Consider the following 14,343-nt stretch of genomic DNA (forward strand, 5'->3'; position numbering starts at 1 on the left):
TAACCTGCACACTCCCACAATTTGGCTCTTAACTAAAACACAGATCTTGCCAGAAATGGGTGCATGTATGTGGCTCCTATTAAGGTTAAAAGATGCATGCATACTCAAGACAAAAAAAAGTTACGAGCCACACAACAGACACTTTAGGAGGTGAGGGATCCTCTTTTACTAACCAATCTGTGCAGAATGTCCTCGCCTGGCCATATTCTTGGATCTTACAGCTTCCTTTATACGGTCTACTTCCTGCTGATACCGTTTGCGATCACGAGAGGCATTCTCTTTGGCTTCCTTCAGTGCGGACTCCAAAGCTTTAACTCTCTCAGCCGTAGCCCTAAGTCGCTTCTCCAGTTTAGGAAGTTCACAGCGAAGATCTGCATTATCACGTACCAGCTAAAAATATATGAATAATTGAATTATTTTCTTCTTGAAGGAGGCATGGGAGAACCAAACAAAAAAGCTAAAAMGCCACTCAAAACCAGGCAAGGTAGCAACACTACTATACCATATTTTCTTAAGCTTTTACTAAATCTAACAGTTCAGCAGCAGGATTGTTATTTGAGAATTAGTCACTGTGAAGGAACAAACTAATATAACTGCCTACTACCCATGCATTTTTAGTGAGACAGTCAGACATTCCCCTAGATTGATACACTAACTTTAAATGCTAACCTTGGTCTCCTGCAATTTAAATTCAACTATTTCATTACATACCCACATGCAGTTAAAATATCTATTAAGAGACTTYATAGGAATACTTTAGTCTACTGTTTTACACTGAAAAAACATTCAAGCCATGGAGGCACTTCTTAATTACATTAACTGTTATATTATGAYCAAAACACACACTATAATAATCACCTTAAATCTTTTTTTAAATTAAAACTTGAAATTAATCCTTGTACCTGCTTGTGGACTTTCGTAAGCTGCTCAAGATTATTCTCAAGGAAGGAAATCTTCTGTTTTTGTGCAGCACTGCCTCCTGTATCGTCCGAGTCAATCTCCGCACTCTGCAGTAATAAGGGCGGGGGGGTGGGGGGGGAGAGTACAAATCTGAATAGAGAGACTAATTCCTAATCTAGTTTTAAATTGAAGTTCATGTAACATTCTCAGAAATGCCAAGTTTTACTACAGTATCATATTACCTTTTTCACTCTAGTAGCTAGATCTTGAACAAACAGCTTCCGAAGATTATGAAGAGTCTGAAGTTCTTTAGCCTACAGTTAAAGAAAATAATTCAAAAACTATTAAAATCAACTCAAGAAAAAAAATGGCATTGGCTTTGGAATATATCACAATCAGCTTACCACAGTCTCTTCCAAACCCTTTAAATCTTGCCTTGCTTGTTCCCGTCTGTCCTGCATAACCCTAAAAGAGAATATGAATCCTAAAATATCTGACCAAAACTGGAAATGTAAGGGGGGGGGGAGGAGGGGACAATAAAATGTAAGCAAGTCAGTCACTGTTGCTGGCCAGCCCACACATCATGCATCTTTATGATACACAGGGGAAAACAATTGGATTCAAATAGTTTGGAAAAGGACATAAAATACAAACTATTTTAAAATGCTTTTTACAAGTCATTTGAAGAGCAATGTTTCTAACACAGAAAGTATCTTTAAAAGGTCAACACTATATGTAGTCTGGCTCCCTAATGAACTAAGTTCAGCAAAAGTGTGGTATGTCTAGCAAGCCTTACAAGACAATAAAGTCTTAAGTAACACAACATACAAATAAATCAGAATAAGATGAATTCTCAAGACCAAAATACTATTAAAATTTTAGGTGGTTAAACCGACATTTTTCCTCACAGTAAGGCTACTGAAAGACATTCATGTTGCTTAATGGTTACCTCTACAATGCAGATAAGTCAAGTCTTTCTGATTGGTTCAAGTTCTATGCTAAAAAGCTGAAAGTCATCATATGTTTTTAAACGTGATCAAGAAGTATGTACCTTTTCAAAAGTCTACAGAAGTTAAGAATACATTATAGAAATTTATATATGCCAGTAAGGGCATGTCATCAATATTCTAGTGACATTTCCAGGAGATTATGGTCATATTTCTAATGATTAATAAGTGTTTTGAACTAGTTGACCCTTGGATAATGCCACTGCTGTATAAAGCCTTAAAAAACACATACTGACTTACAAGCAGAATTAAATTCCAAATTCTGCATAAACCATACAGCCTTTAATTCACTATAACACTGTATTTATTTTTTCATGAAGTATAGAGTGGTTTAATCTCAAGTACAGGCAAGCTAAGACCAAACTAGTTAAATCACACATAAGTTACAAAGAAGTAGGGAATTGCTCAATTATGGTAATCTTTTTCCACTCTTAGAGCATGCAATACTTAGCAAAAATAATAATAATAATAATAATAATAGCTCCAACCTATAGCATATTAGCAGAGAAAAAGAGGTGGCCCTCATAATATATCTTTCAATACTTCACTTCCAATTTTAAATATTAAGGCAGCGAATAGGTTCCATTACTCTAGGAGTAAAAAAATTAAGTCAAAGAGAGCTCTGGAGGATCTCTCTTTTTAATAAGCATATCATAGAATGAAAGCCACTTCCTGCATCATACCAGATCACTAGTTTTTAAAAGATTTGACTGTTTCCACACATACCCATTTTACATGCTATTGCCACTTACGTAAGTTCATGCAGTTTTCTACTTTTTTCCTGATCCGTTGCTTTCAACTTCTCGTGTTCAACTCTAAGACGCTCCTGTTCAAGCATCATCTTCTGATTTTGGCTGAACAGAGAGAGTAAATATTACATGCCAATACTTCAAAAAGGCAAGGGAGGGAGTAAGGAACAGATSTGCACATCTTTAGCATGTCTAACAAATTTAAGCTAAAGGAGTAAAGACCTTCGTCTTCTCCCTGACRAGATAAAGGTCAAAAAGAAAACCATTAAGTTTCAATCCAAATGATATCAACAACAACAACTTAAGCTTCTGATCTGTTGGCTSAAGCAGCTGAACCTATCAGACATGACACTGGAAAAGGCAACACTCAAATTAGAAACGCAGCACTGGGGGAAACCCTTGTCACCTCCTCTCCATCCTACAGTGCTTCCTTACACAGCCTAGAGGTATTTGGCACTAAGAAAATAATCGCAATTACTTACTCTTGTAGTTCAGTGATAAGTTTCTCTTTTGCATCAACCTCATCTCTCAGGCTGCTGATTTGTTTCTGATGCGTCTCGCGATGGCTCTGAATCTGCTGTTCCACAGCTTGCTATTAGAAAAAAAAGAGTAGTATTACCTGCTTTAAGATGTCATTATGCTTCATTTAATTTTTAAGAACAAAAAAAAAAAATCTTACCTTAACTTCATTTGCAGTTTGAACTTTATTTAAGTGCTCCTTCTCCATTTCATGGACTTTTTCTAATAGGGACAGTGAAGAGGAGGAAAAAAAATAAAACAAAAAAACAGTTTTTCATGCAGGTAACTAGGTAATCACAAGGAAGACAGAGGTAGGTGTTATTTCACCCTCCACTCCCCCAAACCCTAATCCCTCCAGGAATTTTTTTACCTCAAAGTATATTAATTAAGTCATATCATCAATTTATCTCTGCTCTTAGTAGTTCTTTAAAACAGCAAGCATGCCTCCCTCTTCATTTAATTCTGTATGCTCAATCACACACACACACACAAAAAAACATTCTGTAGCAATACCTTTCAACCTAGATAGTATGGAACAATTTCTTTCTTATAGTTATACACTTAAACAAAAAAAGGAGGGGGGGGGGAAGGAGAGGAAATTGCACAAAGATTCCTACCCTGTGCTCGAAGCTGAACTAATTCTTCATTAAGAGAATCTACAGACTCTTCCAGTTGCCTCTTTTTCTGTTCCACATTCTGAAGATACTCAGTCAATGACTTGATCTTAGCTTCATGCTTGTAAAATGGAAAGATTCATTTGCTTTGGAAGTAGGTACAATGGAACTATATCTGCATAATGACTTTATACTCATTTTTAAACAAACAACCTGATCTCAAAACAAAAATGTCAACTAAATTCTCYCTAGAAATATGACTATTGCAAGTAGATCTTTAAAGCAGCCTATAAGACAGTGTTTTCACTCTTGACTGGAATCTAGTACATATTTGCCTGGAAGAAAAGGTGTTTTGAATGCTAAATACCATCAGAGGAAAGACAGGCTTTCTATATTTAGAAGACTGAACTGAAATACACATCTCCTGATACAACAAAAGACGAGGAGCTGCATGGAAAACAAAATACAGTGAAGCTTGCATATGTAGATTACAATTTAAAAGCAGTCTCACTGCTAGTCTTTTCTAACAATCATTAAAATGGTCAATCTTACACTAGAAATAAACTTCATCTGCTATGCAAACCTACTATACTACAGCTACTGTAATCTTACTGTGCTAACTCTACCTCTCCAATTTCAAATCATTGCATTAGTAGGCAGTGGTCACCAGCCACTGCTTTTGCAGCATTAGTAGTTATCAGACATCCTGTGGTGGTGAACATGTAGACCACAGTATTTTATATTAATGTTACAAAAGCATTATTAGGCTACAGCCATATTATGGCAATTCTGACATCCTCTCACTCAGCTCAGTTACTCAGAAGCTTTCAAATTCAATAAAGCATTGAGGATACAGCCAAGAGTCCTGTCAATCGCAACTCTGAGGTGTCAAAAACATTAAGCAACTACAATATCTTATTTTTTTTTCAGTAGGTTGATGAACGCAGAAGAACATTCAGGAAACATTCTGGAGAAATATTTACCTGTGAAATACGGAGCTGACAGGCAGCCAACTCCTTTTCATTTTCTTCCATTTTCTTATTGCTTTCAGCTTGTGTGCCTTCTAACTGTTTGCAACGCTTTACCATTGTTTTCACTTCTGATTTCATTTTACTAATGTACAGTCTTGCAACAGTGAACTCTTCATCTATCATGCCAGTTCCCTCAGGCTGCTGAAAAGTTTGGAATCACACATTGAGAAAGTTTAGATGACTAAAATACTTAAGTGTGAAATGCAGCAGCTTAGCACCTAGCATTCCTCCCATTAAGTGTTTCCCCTTACCAAAATCACTTAAACTTCAAAATGTAACTCTGCTTTATCCAATACTGTTCACATCCATTGCCAGACTTGTATGAATAAACTAGATATATTACATGCTTAGTAGATTAGCTCAACTTCCCACTCCTACAAATTTATTCTACAGATTTACACTGCTGCTGATAGCCTTATTCTACAGCAACCTTTTAAATTTATCTTTTATTTCACTTCCACAATCCATTAATATACTGACTGCCACTGCAGGTCAGTACCAGACTTTGGAGATGAAGCTGTTGATTATGATGTGTTTCACAGAACATTTTAACAGTATGAACTAAAGCAATAAGTCAGAAAATAATGCCTGCACTACTTTGTCATTGCATAATAATTTCTGTCTGAAACATGATAAGTCACAATATAAGCACAGGATAAGCAAATTTGTTTTTCAGTGCTTATGCCCCAGTTATTAACAAACATGAGGCTTCCCATGTTCATTATCTTTACTGTACTAAGAACTCTGATCCTAGATATTCATAATGTACATGTGTAATGAATGTCATTAAAAATTGCACTAATGTTTACCTTGACATCATTATTTCCTACTGCAATTCCTATTTCTGCAAGATCTTTTAGTAAGGAGGCCATCATCTCTGTTGCTCGTTTCTTCTGATGGTTGGTCATTTCTTTCAGCTTCTGAAGCTCTGCATCTATACTGGCTAAAGTGACCTACAGCAAAAGAAGTTACATTTTAATGAACAATAAATAGTCTTTATTTTTAGAACTTTTTATTCTTTATTTAGAATATTTATTTATAAGATAGCAAGATACGGTTGCCTACTGAAGTGTCCCATTCTGTTAGGTTTGAACATAGAATATTTAAAGAATAATAATAGAAATATTTAAGTATGCAGTTAAAAAAATCTATATATACAGAAGTTCTACAATGACAATATTTTTGTAGTAATTTACATTTTTGTCAGAAGACAGATTTTCAGCTCACGGAATATAACCTTACAACTCTGCAGCAAAATTTCTGCAACCCTGTTAACTATGTATATGCTGAATGTTGTTTAAGTATGGCAAAGGGTTCTATTTATAGCAAAAAGGATACACACGTTCATTTTATTAACTGCAAGTTTTATCTTGTTCACCATATTCTGATAGAAGAAAATAATTTAGTCTTTACATGCAGAGCTCAACTTTTTCCTGCCTGCAAATCAAGAAATGGCACCTGGTCCTTAGAGTTCAGAAGTACTGCAGCTATTCTACAGCAGACTTTCAGCCAGTCTTAGTTGCTGTGATTATGTTTGCAGCTCAGCAGCCTGCATATTCGTATAAAACAAGTAACCCATATTTGCAAGTAGAAATAACCAGGAACAAGTCATCTTTCTCTAATACAGTATGTTGCCTTTTCTCCAGTCTTAACCAACTCCCTGGAAGTTTACAGCAGGAAAGTTTCAGCAGAGTGATGCCAAAGGATAGTTATGGCATGGGTCAGCTGTTACAGACTGACAGCACTGAAACATTTTTTTAGTTTTATTGCATTTCAGAACAGCTGCTGCTTTCTCCTAAATTGAGTTGTTCACAACACTCAAAGGACATCAGTTAGAACATCTAAACTTACATGGTAGTCTATACATTAATTCAAAATAAAGTCAAAACATACCACTAACCCATTCCACTAGAATTTAAAAATTGTGAGTAATAGGAAAACCAAAGATCATCTGACTTTTGGTGGAACCTTGGTCATGCAAGTTATTGATAAATTTATACTTGCATGTATTCTGAACTGCATAAAGAGAGGTTTCTTGATTTTGTGATCCTCAGTTTTAAAGTCACAGTTCAGCCTGGACAAACCTTATGAGTTGAAGCTTGAAAACCTGATGTGCTAGAAGACCCAGGCCCACTAAATTTTCATCTTCCAGACCAAAGTAGAACATATGTATTCTGAAATTGATGCAACAGRTATATTGGAACCTGGGCCCTCTTTCAGAAGAGATGCTCACTGTTCAGGACTACTCCTTTCAGGACATAAAATAAACCCCCTATTCTTGAAAGTATCAAGATAGGGCATGCAAAATACAGCATATATACTGTGTGCAAACATCTGTTCCTTTTGAGGAAGACTGTAGTATGTTCACTGCAATTTTAAGACTGGAAATAGTTTGGAGCAGATTGTTATCTGAGGATTGCTTCTGCTGTACCAGAAAGACTCAGAACTAAATCAGATCACCAGTATGTAATGAAAGCGTTAATCTCTGACACCTAGGATTTCTTTAAGTGCTCTTAAGGCGGTGAAATGCCGTAAGTGCTACACAGAGCTGTCAGGTCCAATATTCACTGTGGATTTTACTGATGTGTACTGGCTTTAGCAAATCCTCCTTTGCTAGGGCTAGTGTTCTTTTGATGCCACAAACTGAGGAAGCATCAAGCTGAACTAACTGATAGTATTTAAGCATTTCAGAGAAAGCTAAGCTTGCAGTGAAATACCAACTTCTTCCTATTCAACAATGGTTAACTCAAGGCAAGGAGCCTTACAATTTCACTGGATAAAGCAACTTGAAACTTTTATATCTGCCTCTCAGTTCTGTCAATTTGTATCAGCAAATCAAAACTGCAATAATTTTGGAATGTTATAGACTAACATAGTTTTCCTGGATAGTTTCACTAGACCTGTAAAGTTAGCTGACTTGAAACAATCTAAATGACAGACTGAAGACAGAAACAAATTCTGAAACAGCAAGACGACTTTCAGATCATTGCTGCCATGGAATAATTCTTAGAGGTTCCTAAATGGGTAAAGAAGGGAGAAAGAGCCATATATAATGAATATCAGCTATTTAGAACATCCAGAGAAGTTGTAGAGTCTCCTTCTCTGGAGATCTTCAAGGCCCGCCTGGATGCAACCCTGTCTAACATGCTCTAGGTGACCCTTGCTGAGTGGGGAGGTGGGACTAGATGATCTCCAGAGGTCCCTTCCAACCTTACCGATTCTACGAAATCTCATTTTTTCCTGGTATGAAACAAGTTTTAGAGTTAAGCTTTCCATTTTCCTAAAAAGCCTTTAAATGACTGTGAGTAAGAAATGCAAGTAAGGCAAAAAAAAGAGTTAAGTTGAAGACAGAAATTCCTTTGTTTCAATTTCCTACCGATTTTTGATTGAGTTCATCACTAAGCAGTTCATATTCCTTTGCCTTATCTTCTACTTCCTGAGACTTTTGATCATAGTTGACAGCTAGTTCTTCAAGGGCCTGTAGCACCTCTTTCACTTCTTCTTTAGATGCATCATTTTCAGCTTGGAGGCGATTCAGTTCTGCTTGCAGGTTGTCTTGGTCCCGTCTGGTAGAAGCGAGAAGCTGCAACATTGACAGAAATTTATAACAAACAACAACAATTAAAAAAAAAAAATCAAGAAATTAATACTTTCACCTACTATAATACCAAATATTTAAGTTTTTTCAATGCCCAGCATCATGGAATAGGTATGCTCAGGACAAGTACAGAGAACATAAAAAAACAAAACTGCTCATCTATAACCAGAGTCACTAGTTTTAAAAAAATTTTTCAAAAAGGAAGTGATCATCAATCAAATCCTTTCAAAGCAGCAGCTAGAAACACACATGAAATGCAGAAGGTTTTCAAAAGAGAAGCTGAAAACTATTCACAAGTTACAAAATTTTCAATAGGTAGGCATTACACTTTCAGCATTTTAACAGCTGCTACAGAGGAATAAAAAAGGCAAATGAAGATTTGCTAAAGAGGTATATTTATATAAACAGAGTAAGTAAGAGCTCCAACTTCCTGAGTTCTCAGGAACCTTCTTCTCTTTTACATATACACCAAGTATTTTTTTGTTTGTTTGTTTTTATCATGGTGCTCTATAGAATTATTTTCTGTATCTTGGCTAAATAAAATCATTAGAATCATTATTAACACAGATTACATCACTGGCAACACGTACATACAAACAGTTTGAATATTCTAGCAAGTATGATCTGAAGTAACATATACATACTTCTCTTTTCATTAAGGACCATTACATCTTTGTTTGCTTCTCCCTCCCCCTCCAATATGCCTGTGYAGCAATACCAGCCAAAAGTAAACTTAAAATATCTTGATTTACTGAAGAAGCCTATTTTAGAGTTTTGACAAATCGTTAGCTTTCTTTGCTGAAAACAATACCCAATGGCTTAGTGTAAAATATGGTAATTCCTTCCATTTTCATTGAAGGTTTGAGGTTGAGATTAAGTGTAGCTGGCTCCATTACTACAGCATAAGTGAGGCAATTGAATAGGAAGAGCATTTGGGTTAGGAATAAAAGAGAACTATTATAGTAACAAGCTAGTCCCTGGTCAAACTGAAACTCATTTTAAAACATCCCCAAGTTCTTTAAATAGAAAGATGCAAGACAAACTCACCTCCTCCTGATCCAACATTTGCGTTTTTAGTTTTTCTACTAGTTGGCTCTGCTGATTAATTTCTTCATCCTGCAGTTGAAATAACGGTGAGAGAAAACAGATGTCAGATACTCAACCTTCCATATTTTGAGGCAATTATAGATCTGAAAGCAATAAAGTTTAAAAGAAATATCCCTTTGATTCACTAGTCTATGCATTACTCTTAACMTAGTGTGTATTGACAAAACATCACACTTCAAAGACAAAATTCTTACGTCTATGTTTTTGCAGATCCTCTCTAAATTCTAACATCTAAGAAACACTTAAGATTGAACTCAAAGATTCTTTCTCCAAATTTAGTACACTCTGGTAAAGTTTTAAATTATGTTCAAATCAAATAGGCATAAACTCAAAACAGTAGCTTTTTTTTTTTTCTTCCTTTTTTCTTCCAATCACTAGTTTTTCTGCTTACTCATTATTTTCCTCCTTCTAGTCCAATGTTATTACAAAGAATGTTAGGAATGTTCTACCTTCAATGAGTAGATATATTATCAAAGATTCTCACAAACTTTTCCTTCTTTAATCTTTTTTCTCACTGAATTTGTTTTTGGTACTTTTTTTATCAGTTTCAGCAAAGTGCAGAAAGCAAATAGGACAAGATACTCATTTAGCACCAGGTAAGGCATACTGATTTCTCTCAAGTAGACCTTTAGAATTAGAGTAAGGCACTCCAGGGATATGTTCAAGCAAGCAGTACTAACAAATGAAGAATGGCAAATTCAGTATTAGATAATGTAGTTCAAGACGTTTTCCACAAGGTCTTACACTAAATAAGAACGTCATACCTTGTCATCCAGTTGTTTGTATAGTTTGGCAATTTCTTCCTCACATTTTCTTCTCTCAGCATCAGTGAAATTGCCAGTTACTCCAATTGTGGTAGCTGGTTTATCATTAATAAYGGTAATATCCTTGTCCACTGTGAAAGCTTCTAAATTAGCCTTCTCTTTGTCAAACTGCTCATCAACTGGTACAGTCTCCCCTTAAATAAAAAATATACTTATAAGGTATTTTCGTACAGTCATGCATTAAATACCTTTCAGAAAGTCTTGAAAAGTATTTCATATTCCCTAGTAACAGTACAGGTCCATGGTTAATAAGCAATCACGTTCACAGATTTCATGACAAAAAAAAATAGCCATTAGATCATCCAGGCTGAGCTCCTCTTTATCACAGGCCATTACATTTCACCCAGTTACTCTGCTATGAGTTCCAAATCCCTCATTAAATTGTATTGTTCAGAATCCTAACTTGTCCTGAAGACATAAGAGAATTCTTCTCCCCCCTCAGTAGTCTGTTCTGATAGCTAGCTAGCTATATTTACTGTGAAACTACTTTACTTCTAATTTAAATACTTGTCTGGTTATACTTTCTTTCCTTTTCACTTTCACTGAGCCTCTTCTGATGAGAGCACTTCACTAACTTAATGTGCAGAAAATGCCACGTACTAGTGACGACACTTGGCAGTGCCTAAATTCCTAAATGCCTAAAACATTTTGTGCAGTCCTTGGATGATATGGGCTCTCTTCAACACTCCAGTATATTGTGTCAATATTCTAAAAGAACTACACTTAACATTTTAGGTGTGGCCTCATACTATCTCCATACAAGGAGTGTGAGAAAAAAAAATATATATATAAATCACATCTTACTCAGCTTATTTAAATAAGCCCATTTTTGTCAGATTTACACCAGGATGTGGTGCAGGAATTGTCTGCATGACTACAAAACCATCCTCCACAGCTGCCAAACTCCAGGATGCATGTTTCTGTAAACACAACCTGTGGTCTTCTTCCTGAATTTAACACCTTGCATTTAATTTGCACTTTGCAGATTCCGCAAGCCAAGAGATCCCAAATATTCAGGAAAATAGGAAGGCACACATTCTGTGCTGGGATGCTGGGAGCATTTTTTTTTTTTTTTTTTTTTGCCTATAAAAATAGTTGATAGCTTTTAGATGAAAATAAATTCTTATGATATGAATTTGAATTGGAAAACTAGAGGCAATATTTACTCAGCTTCTGTATTTACAATTCATATCACTTAGAAAATATAAATATTTTATACAAGATGAATTTGAAAAAAATCAATCTAATTTTCCCACCAAAGCAAGTGTTCAAAAACCTAGCCARTAAACTTTCAGATGTTTTTCCCTTTGTGCAATTACTAAAAATCATCATAGTTGAAATACAAACTAGGTAAGATAGTAAGCTTTAATGTCTACCTAATACCATAGCTTTAATATTCTAATTACTGTTTTGCATAGGGCTTTTAATTACTTTAAGCATCCTAAAGACTAATTCAGTGTCTGTCTTCTTGACAGAGTTTGTATAACAAAAAAATCGATTGTTTCTCACCATTCCGCCATCTGTTGAGTTCATTTTCTAGCCACTGTATGGTGTTACGCAAAGTCTTGTTTTTCTCTTTTTCTTTTTCATATTTCTTCTTCCATTGTTCTGCAGTGAGCTCCACATTGACACAGACTGTGTTCTTAATGGTCTTTGCTCTACATAGAAGAAGCAAGAAGCTCTGAAACGGGCTCTTTTTAAGAATTAAAAGTTTTTAGATATAGTCTCCTACATATCATCAGTGAAAATGTAAGCAACTTCCACCTCTGTCAAAAGAATTTAAGGTAGGACACTACACAGCCTTGAACAAAGGGCAGTAAGGGCGGCATTTACCAAACCTAACAAACAGCTTTCTTATGGTCAAGGGACAGTATACGCACATTCAGTGTGTAATCTAATCTAGATTATTTAAAGAATTGTTCATTTCATCCTGAAAATCCTCTGACTAGACCTCCATTAACAAAAAAAAAGTGTACAAGTTGTAAAGTTCAGATGTCATCATCTAGTCAGGCAAACAGTAGTTGGTTAGAAACTTTTTTTTATATTAAAACTCTTATAAGCATCTTTCTGCCAAGACTCATTGGGTCTGGGTACTATCAAAGGTATRTTATTTCCTACTAGATTATGAGCTGAGGATTTCAGCCTAAATTGAACAACCCTAGCAGGTTAAATTAATAGAACTATTAACATACATATTAATAACTTAATATATCAGACTAACTGGGTTGAGATACACTTTTCCTGATAAAAATCTTCTCTAAAAGATCAGTTGAAAACTTTTCTTGTTAAATTAAAACAAAAGAGATAAGCTAATACAGAAATGACCAAAGYGAAACCCTGACACCTTTTGTAATCTGCTCCAGTAAATTAAGTGATTCAATTTCATGTTTAGAAACTGGAGCATTATGATCAAACATTAAGAGTGGCAGAGTTCTCAATGCGTACCTCCAAATTCCTGTGTAACTTAATTGAATTTATAAATATTAATTCAAGTGTTAATAGAGCATTAGATACAAGAAACAGACCAGAGGATAATTCAGCATGCTACCAAAGAAAGGTTGGCAGAGGGCAAGCTCCTTCTGCAAAGTGAATCAGCTTAACTGTAGAGTACCTCCTTACTCTCTCCTCCTACTTTAAAGTAAGAATATTAATTCCTCTCCCCAAGACTACACATTAAACTACATTTTGAGCCAAATGATACACTGTTCTCTTGAGAACATACACTGTCTTCAAGATCCTGTCTAGCTTAAGGATTTTAAATACATACACACRTGTATGTAGATCATAACATTTAATAGCTACATGTGCACTGTAGAATTAGAGCAAGGAAATGAACATTCCAATTAATTTTAATAACTTTTCTTCTTCTGCATTAGTTTCTAGGTTTAGTGAGAGCAAAATATTAACATATTTATATACGTAATAAATCACCAATAGCACTTACAGTCTCAGTCTATATGCTTATTAGCAACAGATTCCTTCAATAGTTTGTTTACTCTTAGAGGTTTACTTACAACAGCAGGTACTTTGTCGTTAGGCAGGAAACAGGGYGCTTAAGAGGAACAAGAAACAATTTCACAGTGGAAGTTACCTTTTAAGTCACTTACTTACCTTTGGCCAAACAGAAGAGTAGATTTAGTTTCAGATTCATTATATGAAGATGGAGAACAGCAAATAACAATAGTGGTTCTGCAATTACCCCCTAGTGAATCCTGAAGGATTCTCGTCATTTTGCTATCACGATATGGAACGTAAGTCTACCAAGAACATAGATGAATGAATCAGTCATGATTTTTTCAATAACCTTACTTAACTTGTTAAAATAAGCACAATGCTTTTACTAGGTAGAACTTTGTTAGAAAGACAGATCAAGTTCTATTTTAATTCATAAAATAGATGCCATGGTGAAACATGCATGGGAAGATATAACAGTGTATTTTTAAGTCTGGTAATTTCTAGAATACAACAAAACTTTCAGCATGATATTTGAAGCCTCTCAACATTAAATACCACCGTTATTGTTTCTCACACTGAAGAAGTGACAGCACAGTACAAGAATAATTGCCATATGCAATGCATTTATACAATCACCAAATAGGTCAGGAAAGAATTTCTGCATACTATAATGCACTTATATCTCAGCCTTTAAGCTTTAAAATGAGAGAATAAAAAGAGAACACTTACACTGCTTTCAGCTAAAGCTGAGATGACATTTCCAAGAGCAGACAAAGACTTGTTGATGTTCTTAGCCTCATCCAGCACAGCACCTTCTGCCCCGGTTTTACTAACCTATATAACATTTCAATGAATTATTAAATGCATCTTCAGAAACACCTTCAATACAAAACTTGGAACCATATTCTTCCATTAAAGACAATTCTGATTTCAAGAGGTACACATCAGCAAATAGGGTTAGAATAACAAAAATCCTCCTCAGTCTCCCCCCCTATTTCACCATCAATTTTTCATTGAAAACTCAGTATTTGGAGAGGCT

The 14,343-nt window shown here is 35.3% G+C and overlaps 1 protein-coding gene across 1 annotated transcript in view; it reads right to left on the reverse strand.

Moving 5' to 3' along the window:
• KIF5B (kinesin family member 5B) overlaps nt 1-14,343 on the reverse strand; it is a 36,992-nt gene that overhangs the window by 6,302 nt on the left and 16,347 nt on the right. The window contains exons 9-24 of the mRNA XM_085301377.1: nt 14,034-14,138; nt 13,461-13,606; nt 11,859-12,007; nt 10,290-10,483; nt 9,466-9,534; nt 8,197-8,403; nt 5,630-5,773; nt 4,773-4,961; nt 3,793-3,910; nt 3,336-3,397; nt 3,139-3,248; nt 2,660-2,761; nt 1,305-1,365; nt 1,143-1,214; nt 903-1,007; nt 174-390 (exon numbers count right to left, since the gene is read on the reverse strand). Coding sequence (XP_085157503.1) covers nt 174-390; nt 903-1,007; nt 1,143-1,214; nt 1,305-1,365; nt 2,660-2,761; nt 3,139-3,248; nt 3,336-3,397; nt 3,793-3,910; nt 4,773-4,961; nt 5,630-5,773; nt 8,197-8,403; nt 9,466-9,534; nt 10,290-10,483; nt 11,859-12,007; nt 13,461-13,606; nt 14,034-14,138 — 2,050 coding nt within the window. The remainder of the gene's footprint in view (nt 1-173; nt 391-902; nt 1,008-1,142; nt 1,215-1,304; nt 1,366-2,659; nt 2,762-3,138; nt 3,249-3,335; nt 3,398-3,792; nt 3,911-4,772; nt 4,962-5,629; nt 5,774-8,196; nt 8,404-9,465; nt 9,535-10,289; nt 10,484-11,858; nt 12,008-13,460; nt 13,607-14,033; nt 14,139-14,343) is intronic.

Source organism: Rhea americana, unplaced genomic scaffold (genome assembly GCF_003343005.1).
Source record: "Rhea americana isolate MKP2758 unplaced genomic scaffold, rheAme1 scaffold_176, whole genome shotgun sequence".
NCBI classification, from domain to species: Eukaryota; Metazoa; Chordata; class Aves; order Rheiformes; family Rheidae; genus Rhea; species Rhea americana.